Source organism: Ictalurus furcatus, chromosome 5 (genome assembly GCF_023375685.1).
Source record: "Ictalurus furcatus strain D&B chromosome 5, Billie_1.0, whole genome shotgun sequence".
NCBI lineage: Eukaryota > Metazoa > Chordata > Actinopteri > Siluriformes > Ictaluridae > Ictalurus > Ictalurus furcatus.
The window spans coordinates 5,048,719-5,068,267 of NC_071259.1; the positions used below are offsets into that span (position 1 = coordinate 5,048,719).

A 19,549-nucleotide genomic window follows, 5' to 3' on the forward strand; every position below is an offset into this window, starting at 1 on the left:
CATTGTTTAGCTAAGACTACAGGGCTAAAGCAATACTGCTTTTCCCACGTTAAGCTAATACTGGTAAGCTAGCTAATATATACTAGCTGAAACGAAGAGCAGAAGCATTTTGTCTAAATTTTCTTTTTCATTTCACTGTCATGTATTGTTGAAGTAATTACTTCAACAATGATCTGACTGTCTGCTTTTACTGACACCCACACGGAGTAAATTCATGATTGACTGGCATTTTACTGAAATCTGACCTATATAGCAAGAATAACCCTGCGTGGGGGCTTGGAATTAGTCAACTGTCCACTCATGTGACGAACATGTGGATGAAGACAAAATGCTATTAAATGTACACAAAAATTTTTTTCAACATTAACCAGTTAGTCTACACTGGAAATAATTATATCTTAGCAAGTGAACACACTATGCTAGCATGTTGTGCTTTTCTATTAATATTAATAATAATAATAATAATAATAATAATAAAAAAAAAAGATGGGTATACAGAATTGTAAAGCTGACACCACACCACTGTTTGCCCTCACCTCAGCTCATTCTGATGGATCTCCACGATCTTGCGCTCCAGTTTGAGGCTCTGTTTGGGGAACATTTTGAAGTCGCTGATATAGTCGGCCGGGTGCTCATCTACATCGTAGTCGCCGAGTTCAGCTACAAACCAGCAGGTAAATCATTCAGAATGACCACAACACTGATCAAGGCATTTATCTACAAGGTGAAGACATTAGGTCTGATTGCTTTCTCTGTGGGTTATATTTTTACTCATGGGCGTAATCACACATTCTTTGGGGGCGTCGTGTTCCCCCCCAATGTTGAGGAAATACCAATCTGCCCTCCCCCAATATACAGTACAAAATATTTTCTATATGTCCCCATTTAATGAACCCTGCCAACGGATCTGTCTTTTCTTCATCTATTCTATATATTTATGTCTATTCCTTTTTTAATATATTTCCGTTTGTTAAGGAAAATAGGTGTGCGCCCCCCCTCCAATTGTACACTTGGTTGCGCCCATACTCAACGCAAGTTTGTTATATATTTTAGCAGCTCAGTCTGTAAGAAATGGAGACAGCAGCCAAGCGTAGAAAAGTGCAGCACAACATACGAGCTTTTTTTCAGACAGTAAGTAACTAGATACCGAAATACTAGGTAACCTTAGCTTAGTATAGAAGACATCATACCATGGCTTGGTTTGTTCTTAAGAACGTCAATTAACTTTTGATATTTGCACGCCCACGAAGTAGGCTAGGCTAACGTCAGTTCCAGTTTTTGACCATTAACGTTACATTCACTTGCATATCCTCCCGCCGAGTTCATTGGACCCCCCCCCAATGTCCATACCATGGTTATGCCCTTGTTTTTACTGTATTGAAGCTAATCAGCACAGAGAGATTGATTTAAAACAATCATAGCCTTTTAAAAATCTCTGTGTTGCTACGCTGTGCCGTGTAACATGACAGGAAAAAGATATTTGATAATGTCGGACATGACTCACAAACCTCAGTAATGGCTCTGTAAATGTCACGCTGTGATGTTCTCATTACAGAACAGTTTTCAAACGAGGACGCTTCGTATTTTAACCTAGTAACATTAGAGTGCCTTTCAGACTGTATGCACTTAGCACTGTTTTCCTAGCTGCTGTCTTTGCTCAGATTCTTTTTATTTTATTATTTTACAGTCTTGCAATGTGACATTCATGATGATGGCATCACATAGAAGCTAAACAGTCTACTTTACACTAATGCACTAATGGTTCTGTGTAGCTAGAGTTCAGGGTTGGTTCTGAAGAGTTGCAACTAGCTAGCTAGCATAAGAGTGCAGCATCAAGCCTGCTGTTTATGTTTAAAGACTTAGCTGTTGAATAAATGACAAGAAAATGTTCAAACTGAAAATCAGGACATGATAAGTTTGCCACAAACTGAGAAAACTGTATTTCACAGTTGAACCAAACAAAGCTAGTTTGCTAACAGTTTAACGTGAGGTAACATATGAGCTCTTATGCCACAGAATAGTTAGCGGCTAATTTCATCTGAACCGAGTGTAATCGTGGAAGCAAGAAAATGGGAACAAAGACTAAATCAGATTAGCTACCATAATTTGGCATATAGTTACTGTGATTTGTTTTTTTGTTTTTTTTCTTAGCTTAGATATAATCATGATCTTTAACTTGAGTATATTTCCATTTAACTGAGTAAACCCTCATAGAATTTGTAATGGTTTTAATGGTTATAATGGGAATTGTATTGGTTTTAATGCAAACTGTAATGGTCCCTGTGGGTCTCTACTGGTAATTTGTTGCCTTCTATTGGTGGGATGTTATGTCTAGTGGATACCAATAAGGGTCAGTAATGGTTTTAACGGTTAGCCGATGGTGTGTAGAGGTATTTGTAGTGGAAACCATTAGAATTTATATGATGGTTTCTATTTTTTTCAGCAGGGTGAAAGGTGCTTTAATTTTTTTTTTTTACAAATATTTCACAAGTATTTGAATTAAAGTAAATGATTAAAATGAAATATTTAATACAAATTCAAATCATTTTGCAACTATCAAATTAGTAGAGAGAAAGTTTTATTCTGCTTTTTAAAACTGCTAACTACCGATGTCTTGTGGGAAGAATTTCTCTCATCCCCTCTATCTTTTATTCATCTTTATTGTTAGCCCTATTAGCGTTTTAGCTAAACGCTTCCTTTAAAGAGTGATCATGCAACATTACCCTGCACTATACAAGCGCCAAGATAAGCGGCATCGGCGAGCGGACACAGGAGCCGGCCGTGGTACAGGTCCCGCTTCAGCTGCAGGTACAACAGGTATCTGAGAAAGACAGAAAAAGGAAGCGTGTGGGAAGTTTGCAGAACGATACACAGACGAGTGATTCAGAGCGCAGTCACACTGGCTGGCCTTTTGCGAACAAAGATTTCAGGTCTACTGTAAAGAGGCGTTACCATGAGAACTCTACCCCAGGAAACAGTTACCATGGAGACATGCCTTTGGACTAAAGGAGAAAACATCTGCAGCAATGACGATGTCACATGACTTGTTACCGAGTCCTGTAGAGTGCAGAACGTCTCGAAAACTCTTAACGCACCCACATAAGCGTAAGAAGTCCGCTTCTGTTAATATCCTTCAGAAGAACTGTATTTACTTCAGAAAAGACGTAATCCACCCTTTCATTCCTTATAGGTCTCAATTTACACCATTTTTCCTTTCGGAATAACTTTAAAATGTCTTCTGCACAGGACCTCCAGGACTCCATGATTAGTAACAAAAACTTATAGCCATCATGTGAGTATTTTAAACACACCAGTTTATGTGGGTTCGGAGATTATATCCATAAAAAGAGAAAAACGAAAGTCACTGAGATTTAAAAAAAAAAAAAGTAAACATGTGCACGCTAGGATCACCTTAGCGTGCACAGGGCAGCAGACTTGGGTAAGAGTTATGGCCCGTGTCTGTACATTACAAATTATTTGGAAAATATTTATCTTTTATAAGGAATAAGACACTTATGGGGATGCTGTTATAGGAAAATAATCAGCAGGGGGATGGTGTGATGCAGCCTGATGCAATGCCACCCCAACGTTGATTATGTTCCCATAGCATCATGGCATGAGAGTTTTAATCCTATTATCCCACTGCAATTTGATAACGGTTAGATTTTTCTATTTATTAAAGAACGTCATCCTTTTTTTTTATCTGTTTATAATTGCATGTAAGGTTGAATATAATATGAAATATAAACAAAAATATAGAATTCTTGAATATTATTAAGCCACAATGATGCCAACGTTTGCACTCAACTGTATATACACGTGTCCGACTAATGATTTCCTGGTTCTTCATCTTTCACGGACACAAAATATTCAAAAGAGAATATGAAAGTTAGTGTCTGGGTCTTTAACGGGAGACTTTAACGGGAAACGCTGTGGCGCCGTTCACCTGCATACAGAATGTCCAGCCTCTTACACACTCACCCATACACACACATACACACAGACACACACTCACCCAGCGCTCTGACGCTGTCTAGATGCTCAACATAAAAGAGAAAAAGAAAGATGAAGCGAGACATGGGGAAAGGGGGAGGAATAAGAGAAGAGAGCGAGGATGAGAAATGAAACGAGGTCAAGGGAGCACCGTAATTAATGATTGGCGTTTCTTATCTTCACAGCTCAGATGGTGAACACACACACCAGGGCACCCTGCTGAGAGAGCCAAGCTAATGAGTTTGTCACACTACAAGTGTGTGTGTGTGTGTGTGTTAGGGTTAGGACAAAAATTGAGTCCAAGCTCGCTTTTAAACATCGACCTCTGATTTAAGTACATAAGCCTCTTAACACAAGCGCTTCTCAGTTATTGATCTCCAGTCTAAAGCGAATCTACAAAAAGGCTCAAATCAAAAACTTTTCGGACGGCATCCACAGGAAAAATCTGCTTCTACCCGGGCCAAAAACCCGTGTCGCTGTCGTTTCAAAGCTCTTCATATACTAAATCGCTAATCTCATCGTTAACGTGCTCTCTCGAAGTGATCCAGGAAGTCCGATATTTCAATAATCGTCGGAGCCCACTGTTGCCTTAACCTTTTCTCAATTACCTGGTCAGTTCCTCCTTGATCTTGATGGGTTCCTGGGGGTAGAACTTCACCCGAAAGCACATGGTGTACGGCTGCTGACCTGCACAATAACACGGAACAGAAAACGATAAAAGTGAAACAGATTAGAAAAAAACAGAACTCGATAAGTGCAGAGAGACAGTGACGGAAAGCAGTGAGGGAAGGTAATGTAGAACTCTCTGGCGGAAAAAATGATGATCCTTGCTTCAACAGTTTGCTGACACACTCCTATTCTTGTACAAAGCACTCGTTTACTCATTCGTCTTGCCCAAATGTAAATCCCAGCAAACAGGGGACGTCCCCAGGACGTTGCGAACGTCCACTTAGGTCTGCATTTGGTCCGGTTTATAACGTTCACTGGCGGACGTTCCGAGGACGTCAGAGGATATCAAATCATAACACTACTGAATGTGTTCATTTCAGCGAAAGTCCCCTAATCGTCCCGAATGGCCGCTGGACGTCCTGTGAACGTCCAATCGAACATCCGTAGGACGTCAAGCGGACCCTACAGATGGACGTCCGGGGCACGTTTGTAGAGGCCATTTAGGGGACGTCCTTGGGACCTTTTTTTGTCAGCTGGGATGAAATGGCAAATGTTGCATTGCATACTAAATGTGTTGTTTAAAATAATCATGGAGCACTTGAAATGGCAACTAATTCCTGTATTAATACAGTAGGAACCCCGTATCCGTAGGGGATAAGTTCCAAGCCCCCCCAGCCGATTGCCTGAAACCGCGAACACTATATACTGTACATACCTATGATAAAGTTTAGTAATAGCACAAATTTATTCCTCTTTTTTCACAATTTCACAGGTAGAAGATCCGTTCTTACCGCTTTACGACTTCTCTTTGGCACATCTAATTTGCCAGCATCACTACTCTTGCACTTTGGGGGCATTATTAAGCAAAATAAGGGTTACTTGAACACAAGCACCGCGATACCGTAAGAGTTGATCTGATAACGGAGACGGCTACTAAGTGAGTACCGCCTGGGTAGCGTATACAGCTTGGATACGCTGGACCAAGGGATGATTAACGTCCCGGGCGGGACCGCACCAGATTCCATCACCTTACTCAGAATGGCGTGCAATTAAAATATAATGTTTACTGGAATTTTCTATTTCATTTTTTTCGGACCGCGGTTAAGTGAAACCGCTGTAACTGAAACTGCTGATACAGGGTTTTTACATATACTGTGTATTATATATATATATATATATATATATATATATATATATATATATATATAAAGTGTATATGTATAACTATGATGTGTACCTGAGACTACTGATTCATTTTTCTCAAGCCAAATAGCGACACTTTTTTTTTTTAGTTCAGTGCTGTTTACTGCTCTTTATAGAAGATTTCTTTAAATGTAGAGAACATTTCATTTCATACAAAGCATCTTTGTTAAGAAATGCATTACAGCATTTCTTAACACGTGCCTACCCGACTTTTGAAAGCAGTAAGTAAACGGACTTACATTTCATCTGCTTGACCACGGGTTTGCTGGGGTCCAGCCAATGCTGTGAGGAAAACGAAAGCAGAGCGAGACATTCATGTGACATTCATAAAAAAAAAAGACTCGAACCCTAAAGTATATTTTGTGCCTGGACACAATCCCACTGCCTGTTTCGCACAAGTGCATGAACAGTTCAACATAAATGTGTGTGAATAATTCAGCATGACGCCGAGAGATTTTCCGCTTGACTGAGGAAATGTTGCCGCACAAACATCGGCGTATAAACGCATAGAGAGCAGTCAGGACAAGCGTGTCATGGCACGTGCTCGAAGAAATATCGGGGAACAGTGGACGCTGCGGTTTTAGAGGACATCCAGGCAATAATACACTCAGGAACATGTTAAAGAACGCAGTGGTGATGATTACCACATGATAATTATTATGAGAGAAAATTCATCAACGCCTTCTGATCAGTCAGATTCGAGGATTTAACAGTGCTCTGGTATAAACATGAATAAAACAACATGTGAATGCAATTGTGTGTATGCTTACTTGCACAGCTTCTACAGCCATGCGCTACTTCAGTGTGTGTGTGTGTATGTGTGTGTGTGTGTGTGTGTGTGTGTGTGTGTGTGTACCCTCTGCTTCTCAGGATCCACGTATCTGATGCCAAAGTAATCCTTCTCCAGGAGACTGTAGTGGTTACATACATGATCCAGCAGGAACTGACCTTTTGTGTCTCTCTGCAGAAAAGAGAATAAAAAAATGAGACGGATCCATAATTAGACTATCGATACAGGAAGAAAAAAAACATATATAAGAGCCCAAACACACCCCAGGCAAGGTTGTAGCTGATGTACAGGAAGTGAAGCACTGACATTGTCAGCAAGTCCTGTGTGTCTACAGTAGTGTTATTCACAGTGACAAATGCACTCACACATGCAAATGTATAAGAATTCACATGAAGTTGTCATGGTGAAGGATAGATTAGGGATGGAGTTAGTGATTGTACCTTTTCTTATGGCTTCTTTGTTTTCAAACTGAAAGAAATGTAAACTTTACATTGCTTTTGTTACTCACTGTGGTTGAGGCTTGATTTTTTTTTTTTTTTAGGCTTGACAGGCCTGTCAGTCTCACTGAAGGAGGTATAGCCTTTGTGTCTGACAGTCCCAGTGAAGGAAACATGGCCTAAGTGCCTGACAGTCTCAGTGATAGAGGTGTGGCCTCTGTGCCTGTCAGTCTCAGTGATGGAGTTGTGGCCTCTGTGCCGGTCAGTCTCACTGAAGGAGGTATAGCCTTTGTGTCTGACAGTCCCAGTGAAGGATACATGGCCTAAGTGCCTGACAGTATCAGTGAAATTGGTGTGGCCTCTGTGCCTGTCAGTCTCAGTGATGGAGGTGTGGCCTCTGTGCCGGTCATGCTCATGTACGTACACACTGACCCTCTTCACCGCACTAAACACATTTTCTCCCCATGCATTAGCATGGCGTTTTGTGAAAGTGGGTTGTTCTCTTGTTCTATCTGGGGTTTCAGCTGAGTCAGGAGGCCGTACGTGCTCAAGCATGCAACTTTACACTGCACACAGCACCGCCTCGGGCTGTCTGACCTTGCTGTCATTTTCTCGAGAGTAACCACAAACCTGAGACGCTGAACCGCTAAATGCACCTCGAGGATGAGTTAAAGCCGTCCTTCATATAACCGCCATCACCCTGATCACAGCTCGCTGGATGTGATTTACACGCGAGGACACCTCGAGCTGCTCTTCACTGCGCATTGTTGACCTTGTAGCTTATTACAGAAGCTCATGATGTGATATAAAGTCAGGAAACCATTCTAGTGGAAAGGATACTGCTGTACCTGAATTGAAATGCCTGATTGTGTGGCATAAATTACGCTTATAACAAAGGAAGTGCTGACATTTTGTACGGCCTGGCTGTGATAGCGAAACGGCTACTCCTCGACTACATTACATTAACATTTAAAGTGGTTTGCATAAGTATTCACCCTCTTAAACCCTTCCACATTTTGTAGTGTTACAACCTGAAATTGAAATGGATTTAATTGGGATTATATGTCAGGGATTTAAACCAAATAGCCCATAATATTGAATTTGGAAATATTGTTTCCAAAATGATTAAATAAACATTGCATAAGTATTCCTTCTTGCAAGTGAATAAAGTCCACATGTGTAGAATTAAAGTGTCATGTAAACTCAGTATAAATACACTTGTTCCTGGAAGACCTCAGCATCAGGGGGGACCAAAACAAGGAGCAATCAAAACTAGCAATCAAAACTAACAATTATTTTCATAATTGATTCATCGGCTGAATAATTATTTTGATTAATCGGATTAAAATTTCACGTCAGACTAAAACTTTACATTAACACAACTGTTTGTCCGTGTATATAATCATTGTATATTTAACTAATATATTTAAAACAGTGTTTCACTTTTGACCTTTGATTACTTTAGTTACATTTTTGTTGCATGTTTTTCCTGTTAGACCTACCTGAAAAACATTGTTTATTTAATTTCATCTTTGATACTGTCTCTATGGTGTTTTGACTTCAGCTGTTTGTTCATACAGATGTGTTCAAGCAGCTCTGCTGAATGGACAAAACATTTCAGGACTCGCACCTGTAAGCAATTGCTGTTGTCAGTCTCAAACAGTAATTGTGAACGCAGCCATAGTAAACGCCTTTCCTAATAAGGCCTAGATTACATAAATCTTAACTTTTGTGATAAAAGTTTTCATTAGTTAAAAGTTCATACATTGATTTCATGTTGAAATATGTCACTGATATATATATATAACATTATATATAATGTTTTGTTTCTCAGGAAGAGGCAAAGTTGTGTGTCAGAGTTTTTTTCATAAAAAGGATGCCACTGCATGCACAACCCCCCCCCCCCCCCCCCGTAATACTCACATAAGTTTGTGCTTGTGCATCACTGTCGTGCTTCAGTGCTACAAACGCTCCGTTTTGTAAAGTTTGCAGGTTACAATCTTCGCAGCATTTAATATAAAATGCTCCCATGCCTTAGAGGACTTGGGTCGCACACCTTTTTCCGCTGTCACTTGACGATTACGCCTCCGTCTGATGGTGATTAAGGTCATTTTGGGTATAAAAGATAATTCTGACAAACAGTAAACTGAAGAAATGTACTGTCGTTGACTTTGGGTATTCTGCTAAAGCTAACGCCATCTCATTACGTGCGTTGACAGCATGTGCCATCGACTAGGAAGCGGCTTATACTTCTGGGTAGTAAAAAAAAGCTAGTGTTCCATTTGAGACGATACCACACTTCTAAAATTCATACACTAGATGGTAGTGTGCATAGTGCATAGTGTAAGTGTATAGTACGTCATTTGGGACACAACTTTGGTCTGTACTCTTCGATGCATTTTTTCGGAACAGAAATAACGCAATGAGTAAACGTACCCCGTGCCGTACGCAGTCCAACTAACCGATAATGAGATTCGTTGACAACTATTTTCATAATGGATTATTATCGATTATTATCAATTAGTTGTTGCAGCTCTAATCAAAACAAGTCCAGGGTTATACAAAAAGTATCAATCGGGGTTTGGTTAAAAAGAAAAAAAAAATTTACCCAAACTTTGAAAATCCCGCACCATTAAATCCATAACAAAAAAAATGGAAGGAAAACAGCACAAACATGACTCTACCAAGAGGAGTCCTTCCACCAAAAAATCAGTGACAAATCATGTCAAAGAAGCAAACAAGAGGCCAAAGGTAACTAATGATAAAGGAGCTGGAAAGATCCACATCCTGAAGGGGGTGAATGGTTACACAACCAACAACACATGTCTGATTTGTTGTCTAATTAATGAAAATAATGCCCCTCAAATATTAGACATATTGTGTAAATCAAATGGTAAAAATACCAATCAAGTCCATTTCAATTCCAGGTTGTGGCACTACAAAATGTGGAAAAGCTCCAGGGGTGGGGGATGGGCGTATGTGTGAATACTTATTCATTGCAAGTCACTGTACATACATATCTGTCTCCCTTGCTTTGAATAAGTAACATCGTAGACCAACAAGTCAGTGCCCTAGTTAGAGATTTTCTCCATAATTAATACACGCATGGCATATCAATTTTGAGTGTAACTAAGCAGAAATGAAGAAGCAAAGGCCCACAAAGACTGTGTGTTAATTGGATGAGTAGAAAAGAGTAAGCGAGCAGTGGAACCTGTTAATGTCCCACAGACAGAGAGAGAGAGAGAGAGAGAGAGAGAGAGAGAGAGAGAAAGATGGTGCTGTGGGGGATGGGACTGATATTGATTTTACTGACATAGAGATGGTATGATGTGACAGAATTGCGGTTCAATTGAGCAGAAGAAGAGAGGAAGAGAGGAATCATGGGATGGTAAGGAAAGACAAAGGCCAATATAAACAGAGAAGTGCTGATAGAAATGATAAAACAGCTTCCAGGACATATACACACATAGAAACATCAATACGGAAAAAAAGATATGTTTTGAAACCATCCACACAACACCGTTTTTGCTCTTTTCTTTTCTTCTATATCGTCATAGCTGTCACTGTTTACAGAAAATAAAACCCCAACATTTGGCTTCATCAATTTCGCTCATTGCGTACTTGACTAATGGTGTGTGAAAGATGACCCCATTTGATGCCACCTCATTCGAACAAATGGTTCAGTCTGTCCTTGATCCAGATATATAAGTCCTGGTCAAAGTTAAACACCTGGGGGTGTGGTACTGATGGAGGAGGGCTGGTGTTGACTGGAGGGTGGAGAGAAATGATAGATGATGGGAACATATATATAAGAACAAGGCTGGGATGGTATAGAGGGCGGCTGCTTGGCCAAAAAGAACATATTATGATTATGCAAATGAATTTGCACTTGAACTATTAATGTTTTGTTTTTTTAACCCCCTCATATTGGCACCCTGTCCAGGGTGTACCCCGCCTTGTGCCCAATGCTTCCTGGGATAGGCTCCAGGTTTCCCGTGACCCTGAAAAGGATAAGCGGTATAGAAGATGGATGGATGGATGGATGGAACCCCCTCATTTCCAATTTGTTTAGGGATTCACTGTTACCGATAGCAATCCATCAAATAGCGCTTATCCTACACACGGTCGTGAGGGAACTCGGGGCACAAGGCGGGGTGACCTCTGGACAGGGTGCAGACCCATTGCAGGGCTCAATCACACACTACGGACAATTTGGAAATGCCAATCAGCCTACAACGCATGTCTTTGGACTGGGGGAGGAAACCGGCATACCCCCCGAAGCAAACTCCACACGAGCAGGGCGGAGGCAGGATTCGAACCCCCAACCCTGGAAGTGTGAGGCAAACGTGCTAACCACTAAGCGACCGTGCCCCCCACTGGCATCAATACCGTGCTCATTTAAAAAATACTTAGATACCAACATCCAAAACCATATGATACGCGACCTAAGCCTAGTGTAGGTTTACTTAAGTACTTGTAGGTTCAATTAAGAGCCGACATGAAATGCAACTACAAGTGAACTCAAGTAAACACATGGCATCATGTGAGTAATATGTGGGAAACAAACCCTGATGTTTTCACCATCTGCTGTCACTGTAACGTTAGCAAAGAGACACTTTATTTTAATCGTGAGGTTTCAAAAATCTGTTCGAACAAATGGCTGGATGCTGGTGTCCTGAAAAAGCATCACAGAACAGATGGACATCTGAGATTTTAATTAAGATTTTTTTTTAAAACAGCCTTAAAAAAAAGCAAGTCTAATCACAGTAGCATCCTTGTAAATAATGATTACAGACGACATCAGCTAGCTAGATGACTAAGGCTTCACATCTAGTTCGGATTCATTTGGAAATCTGTTCCGAAAAGCCACATTAGAAAAGGATCCAAAAAGGATCTAAAATGAGAATTTCTTCCGAGAGCTGAGTCATGCTATTGGCTAAAGATCTGTGCTACAGAGATTAGATGGTTGTGAGGTCAAATCTCAGGACTTCCAGAAAGCCCTTGTTGCCTTCTGAAGCAAGACCTTTGATCTTTATTATTTATAATAGTGTTCTAGTGCACACAACCACTAACTTCTCACAGGAATATAGAAAACAAAGCACCAACCATTTTTAGGGTGGAGCTTTTCTTCAGTTATCAAGCCTGTGATAAGTTCAAAGTGAGGAAAGAAAAAAAAAATGTCTGTTCTCACCCTGTGTGCTAAATTCTTTATTCAAGGTGATATCACTCTTACTATCAGCCCCAGGGAGAAAATCCTGTGTGGCTGACAAGACATCCCAGTGTGTGTGTGTGTGTGTGTGTGTGTGTGTGTGTGTGTGTGTGTGTGTGTGTGTGTTTACGAGGTCACTTGTCCCCACTGGCTAAACATGCTGCCGTCACTTAAAATATCTATCTCTCTCTCACACACACACGAACACACTGTCGCTGAGCTGCCCCAGGTGATGTACAGAAGGGATACACATTCACACACACACACACACACACACACACTGTTCACTGTAAGTGATGCAAACTGTATTAAACCTCTCAAAAATATTTATATTCTACACCTTTCACGGTACATGCTTTTTTCCTATACATTATTATACGAAAGCATCTTTCAGCTACACACAATCCAATCCATCTGCCCTCGACTCAACATGCACGCCACGTCAGTGAGCAATCATTCTTCACAAACCCCGCTCATCACTCGTCTGTCCTCCATCCCTCCGTTCATCTCCCTCCCTTCTCCCAACGTACAATCCTTCATCCCTTCTCTTCATCATAGCTGAAAATCATCAAAGGACTCGGTGGAGGATAAGAATAGCGTGACGTCTATTTATAGCCTAACGGAAGAATGCCTGTACCGCAACACAGAATACGTGCGTCTCCTCTCAGGACGTTCTCGAGGAGAACAAGAGAACGGGAGAGAGGGATACGTTTCTGCAGATGAGGCGTTTTGGACTGTGTGAAATGTGAGAAAAATAAAAATAGAAATGTTTAGTCAATGAATCCGCGCCGACGGAAAAGCTGGGACAGCAAGACAAGGAAGGACAGGTCACACTGTCAAGGTTCTTGTGTTTAAGTTGCCCCATGTCCAGAACTGGCACAGCAATCCATTTCAATGCTTGAAAATGTTCGCAGTTTTGGAACTACATAGAACAAAGAGTCAACCCAAGATTACAATTAATACACAACACTAATCTCACGTAAAACTTTCATAAAATATTGACACTGTTGCAGCTGGTAGTCATTTGTAAAGCAGTTCACCAAAACCATTGTGGCTGGAGACATTTAGCTAACGTTAGCTGACATGGACCACACGTCTCATTTCTTGAGATACAGTCTACGACATTCTGAAGGGTGAACACAGTGAGGTTAAATCAGATCAAATGGACACAAATCTTCATAATGTAGTACAGAATCGGTAGCACGATAACATTAATGCAGGTGTAGCATAGTGAAACCAATGATATTTACTGATTTATGTTCGAATCCGAGTAGACAGCTAGAGGGCGCTAGTCACTGTAATTACTAAATTAATATACAGTTGTGTTGGAGAAGACGTCGAGAAGTCACTAACGAGTCACTTCTTTCTAAGTTATAACAGTACAACGTTTACACGATAGCAAGCAACATATGATAAGTTCTTTTCAATATACATGTGTGACACAGAACCGGAATTTCAGTGAAGGGGACATTTAAACTGAGGTTTTTTCTCTATTCTATGCAAATTAGGTAGGATGCTGTAAAGTGACAAATCCAAACCATTGGCTCGGTTGATTCCTCGGAACAAATCCTATGCCACAGGTGTTCCGGCGTTTCTTCGGTTCCTCGCTCACAACTTTATTTGGATTAGCTTTGCTAATCTGGCAACAAAGCTAATATGCAAATCAAACAACCAATCTTCACACTGATTTGTGCATAATGTACAAACTGTATGTTCTTCCCGTGCTTCGGGGGTTTCCTCAGGGTACTCCGGTTTCCTCCCCCAGTCTAAAGACATGCGCTGTAGACTGACTGGCATTTCCAAATTGTCCATAGTGTGCAAATGGGTGTGTGATTGCGCCCTGCGATGACTTGGCATCCTGTCCAGGGTGTTGTCTGCCTTATATCCCCGAGTGCTTGGGATAGGCTCCAGGCTCCCCCAAGACCCTGTGTAGAATAAGTGGTATGGAAAATGGATGGATGGATGGATGGATGGATTAGTGCATAATGTCATTTGTGTTAGCTTTTAGAAGCTACTATCATTTCTAAATGCATATACACAGTGTACCCCAACACTCATAGGTTCATTTTTGCCACCTGAATTCAAATCAATTCTGCATCCTGCGCCATGATCAGCTGGTTCATACTCACACGTCCACCAGTCCGCCAATCAAGAACTCGTTGACATGACCATAACAGTGACACAGTGACAGAAACATCAGAAGTACTTTTGGAGAAAATGCTTTCGCTGGATACTTAACTCAATTTGAACAGCCTAGCCATGTGAGTGTATAATTAGTGGACTTGCTTGTACCCTTCCAATCTGAGAAGAGGAAATGGGAATCATCGAAATACAAGAGACCGACTTTTTTCAGAAGACTTTTGGAAATAACATTGCTCTAAACAATTCCTTTTGCTCTAAACAATTCTCATAGTTTATAATAATGTATTGAAGGATTTTAAGCGTGCACCCCCAAACTCAGGAACGGATGCCCTGAGCAACTCTTTTGTCTGAGGCCTACTTTTGTTATCTTGTGCAATCCGCTTTTCCGTGAACCCTCTTACGTAACTGAAGCTGGTCGAACAACGTACATCACAGTCAGATGTTCCCGTTCCCATGTTGACCGTTTTCATTTGTCACTTCCCCTGATGCTTACTGTATGCTTGCTGAGTCAGACAGAACCTGGGAGCGGTTCCAGTTAATGATGAACTGGGAGACTATGTGGCCTACTGAGACAGGAGTGTTTCTCATAGCTAAACATTGCCTCCCTTTGATACAAGGCTCAAAGAAAACTGACAGAACAGTCCTTTTATTACCGTGCCTTGTACAAGTATTCACCCCTGTTACTGTGAAAGCCCTAAATCATTCCTGGCGCAGATCAGATGTCAAGTAATTAGTTGAAAGGAGTCCATCTGAGTGCAATTAAAGTGTTACGTGATCTCAGTGTAAATACACTTTTCTAGAAGGCCTTGGAGTTTGTTGGGGAACATATTGAAAACAATGAGTTATTAAAACAAGTTCAGGGCAGTGTTCTGGAAAAACTTATGAATTACATGAAATCCAAACATCCCATAGTGCACTATTTAATCTATTATTTGAGAAAATGGAAAGAACATGGCACAACTGTGACAGAGAAGGCTGTAAACCAAAAACCAGGTAATGTCAATCATTCGCAGAGTTTCAATAGTTTGGTGTTCTATTCTTTAAACATCCTCATATCTGATGATAGCGTAGTCGAACATCATCCCCAGAGCATGGTGAAAGAATGTGAAGCGTGGTGGTGGTAGCATCTTGCTGACAGCTACTCTTGGCCTGTGAAAGTATTGGAATGGGCATCACAAAGAAACCTGACCTGAAACCCATAGAACATTTGTGGACTGAACTGAAAATCCATGTCTGGGCAAGAAGGCCCACAAACCTGACTGAGTTACACCAGTTCTGTCAAGATGAATGAACAATATTCCAGCAAAGCACTGTGAGAACTCGTGGAAGGCTACTCCAAGCATGCCACTGAATACTAACGAAGTGTATGTAAACTTTTGACCCATTGAAAATCTTGAAACGTTTGAATGTCTTTAGCCTAGGTATATGTAAACTTTTGGCCTCAACTGGGGGGGACTGTGGTTAGCATGTTTGCCTCGTACCTCCGGGGTTTGAGGTTCAATTCCCGCCTCTGCCCTATGTGCGCGGAGTTTGCATGTTCTCCCTGTGCTTTGAGGGTTTCCTCCACACACTCTGGTTTCCTCCCCCAGTCCAAAGACATGTGTTGTAGGCTGATCAGCAACTCTAAATAGTCCGCAGTGTGTGAATGGGTGTGTGATTGTGCCCTTCCAGGGTGTCCCCCGCCTTGTGCCCTGAGTCAGGCTCCCCACGACCCTGTGTAGGGTAAGCGGTACAGAAAATGGATGGATGGCTGAATGGATGGATGGCTTCAACTGTAGGTACAAGCTGAACACAGCTCCCCAAAGACACATAAAACCCGGTATTCTCTCTTGGACTCCGAGCCACAAAGACTACACACCGATCATCCATAATGTTAAAACCTCCGACAAGTGAAGTGAATAATATTGATCACCTCACTACAATGGCACGTGTCAAAGGGTGAGATATATCAGGCAGCAAGTGAAGCAAGTCAGTTCTTGAATTTGATGTCTTGGAAGCAGGAAAAATGGGCAAGCAGAAGGATCTTTGACAATTGTGATGGCTAGAAGACTGGGTCAGAGCATCTCCAAAATGGCAGGTCTTGTGGGGTTTTCCTGGATTGCAGTGGTTAATACCTACCAAAAGTGGTCCAAAGAAGGTGAACCGGCGACAGGCTCATGGGTACCCAAGTCTCAGTGATGCACATGGGGAGTAAAGGCTAGCCCGTCTGGTCTGATTCACTAATGCCAGTGGCCTCATTCAGTAAGATAATGCGTCCTGACACACTGCAAAAACTGTTCAGGAATGGATTGATTAACATGACAAAGAGTTCAAGGTGTTGAATTGGCCTTCGAATTCCCCAGATCTCAATCCGATCGAGCATCTGTGGGATGCGCTGGACAAACAAGTCCGATGCATGGAGGCCCCACCTCACCCAACTTACAGGACTTAAAGGATCTTCTGCTAACGTCTTGGTGCCAGATACCACAGCACACCTTCAGAGGTCGTGTGGAGTCCATGCCTCGACTTGTCAGAACTGTTTTGTCAGCACAGGGCAGGTATATTACACAATATTAGGCAGGTGGTTTTAATGTTCTGGCTGATCGGTGTATGTTCAATCTCTAAGAAAACAACTAAACATGCTAGCAATTACTCAGCCGTGAAGTGGGCTAGTGAAGCTTGCAGAGTGCCGACTTTTATTATTTTTTTTACAGACTCAGCAAAATGCCCTAAAAGGCCACAATAGCAGCATAAAAGCAAGTGTTGAGTTTATCCCAGGTTAACACTGAACTAATAAAATGGTCCATTATATTGTTTCAAAATTGTAAAAAAAAAAAAAAAAAATTAAAACAAAATTAAAAACTGCACTAGAAGAACACTGCTAAACAAAGATGCTTAACGAAATTCAACACCTTTTCTCACCGTTTCCCTTCCCTAGCAGGAGGACTAACACACAATGCCTCCCATTGACTAGCAGGATTACATATACAGTGTTCAGCTTAGAACAGTGTATTAAAGGTACAGAGGGTACGACGGAGACTATTAGATCAGATCGTGGGAAAAGGAAGCCGGTGGAGAAGAACACAGCATGGATAGTCATAAAATATGCAGCTGAAATCCATCACAGGACAAGAAACCATTATGGCTTTTTGGTGGTCTGAAAAATTCATTAGTCTGAAACAAAAAGGTTCCACTTTTAACAGCCAAATGCACAAAAACACAAGAGTTGGAATGACGGTGTAGAAGCACTGTTAAGGTCACATGAAAAAAAGAGATTTTTAAAGAACTTCTCAGAAGGAGAAAAAGAAGAGCCGCAAAAAGGACCGCAAATACACATAAAAAAGTCACGTAGTTCTTTCATCAGAACGTTGCCACTCCCTTATCTGATTCTGCTCATCTGTTCCTCATGTTACTGATGAATACTAGCAAACACTGGAGATGCTGACGTGAACAACTGTATATCACCCCTGTATTATTAGATATGCTGTTATTAAGATTGGATGGGAGTTTAGAGGGGAAAAAATGTGCCTGTGATCATAGTAAGTATTTTATTTGTTGGTTTCAGTGTTCCAGTGACTTGCTTAGTTTGCAGACTTTTTAATCACATTTTGTGACTAGCAACATTTTGATCAGACGTTAGTGACTGTCCTGCTCTCTATATGGCTCTCCAACTCACGTCACAGCTGCTGATTATACGAGTTAACAGAGCAAGTTTAGTCGACTCACCACCAGTGAATGTAAAAAGCCTAACTGAGTTGTGCTTGTCTTATCCTATGTTCCCAATGACCAATCACTGATCACCATCAATCCTGAGTACCATTGTTCCCAGTGACCAATACCTAAGCGCCATTGTTCCCAACAACCGATCACTGAGCACCATTGTTCCCAATGACTAAACACTGATCACCATTGTTCCCAAAAACCAATCACTGATCACCACCATTCTTGAGTACCATTGTGCCCAGTGACCAATACCAAAGCATCATTGTTCCCAACAACCGATCACTGAGTACCATTGTTACCAATGATTAAACACTGATCAACATTGTTCCCAACAACCAATTTCTGATGACCATTGTTTCCAACAAGCAATCAATGCTCACTATTGTTCCCAACTACCAATCACTGAGCGCCATTGTTTCTAACAATCAACCAATGATCATCACGGTCCTCAACGACTAATCACTGATCATCATTGTTCCCAAACACTGATCACTATTGTTTGACCCACCCAGACACTACTTTGTTTTTGTTTTCATCTCTTTTCTTGAAGATACTTATAAATAATAAAAACGAGCTATTCCAGCCGTAACAGATTCCTTAAGCCTTTTCCCCTGAATACTCACTATTAATAATAATTAGTTTATGTTATGTCCAAAGATTTCCTCTTTTTCTATAAGAAATGTTACGTTCTAGTATTTTCTATTCCGAAGTGTCTTCAGAAAATCTTCTTCGTGCAACACATTTTGATATGCAAATGATCTTGACGATTCAATGAATATGCAAATTAGCCTATGGCATCATCTGGCGACTTTTTTAAGCATGCATTAGCTACGTTCCCCTGAAACACTGGTTGGTTTATTGTCTCTGGTCATTAGCTATATTAAGGATTTATAGTTTGATCTCAGAATGTTGGTTCAGTTTGGAAACTAACTTTTTGTTTTTGTTTACCAAAACACTTCACACAAGTTCAGTGGCGTGCCGTCATAGGAATATGCCTATCCAGCCTTCATGGCGTGACGTACTTGACACTTTTTTCCTCCTAATAGTGAGATCAGATGCTCCAAGATGAGACTGGAGGATCCAATACAGGTTGTTTTAATCAGTGATATAGCGGATGAACCAGTGAAAGCAGAGAATGCACTGAATTGGTGGTTCTTAAAGTTATCACTGTATATCCTTATATTTATTGTTGAGTTCTTATACTTATGAACCGGTTTGATTGGTCACTTGAATGGAATGGGTTTAATGTTGAATCCAAAGCTCAATAACAAAAAAAAAAAAAAACATAAAACAAAATAATAATGTCAGCTTGGACCATTCAGGAATAGAAAGATCTACATTTAATGAATAGACAACATAATATTTTAAACATTATTTAAATAATGTTAAAGAAATGCAGTCATT

The 19,549-nt window shown here is 40.8% G+C and overlaps 1 protein-coding gene across 1 annotated transcript in view; it reads right to left on the reverse strand.

Moving 5' to 3' along the window:
* Positions 1–19,549, reverse strand: part of frmd3 (FERM domain containing 3) — a 40,990-nt gene that overhangs the window by 19,739 nt on the left and 1,702 nt on the right. The window contains exons 2-6 of the mRNA XM_053624357.1: positions 6,722–6,826; positions 6,105–6,147; positions 4,602–4,680; positions 2,724–2,821; positions 537–660 (exon numbers count right to left, since the gene is read on the reverse strand). Coding sequence (XP_053480332.1) covers positions 537–660; positions 2,724–2,821; positions 4,602–4,680; positions 6,105–6,147; positions 6,722–6,826 — 449 coding nt within the window. The remainder of the gene's footprint in view (positions 1–536; positions 661–2,723; positions 2,822–4,601; positions 4,681–6,104; positions 6,148–6,721; positions 6,827–19,549) is intronic.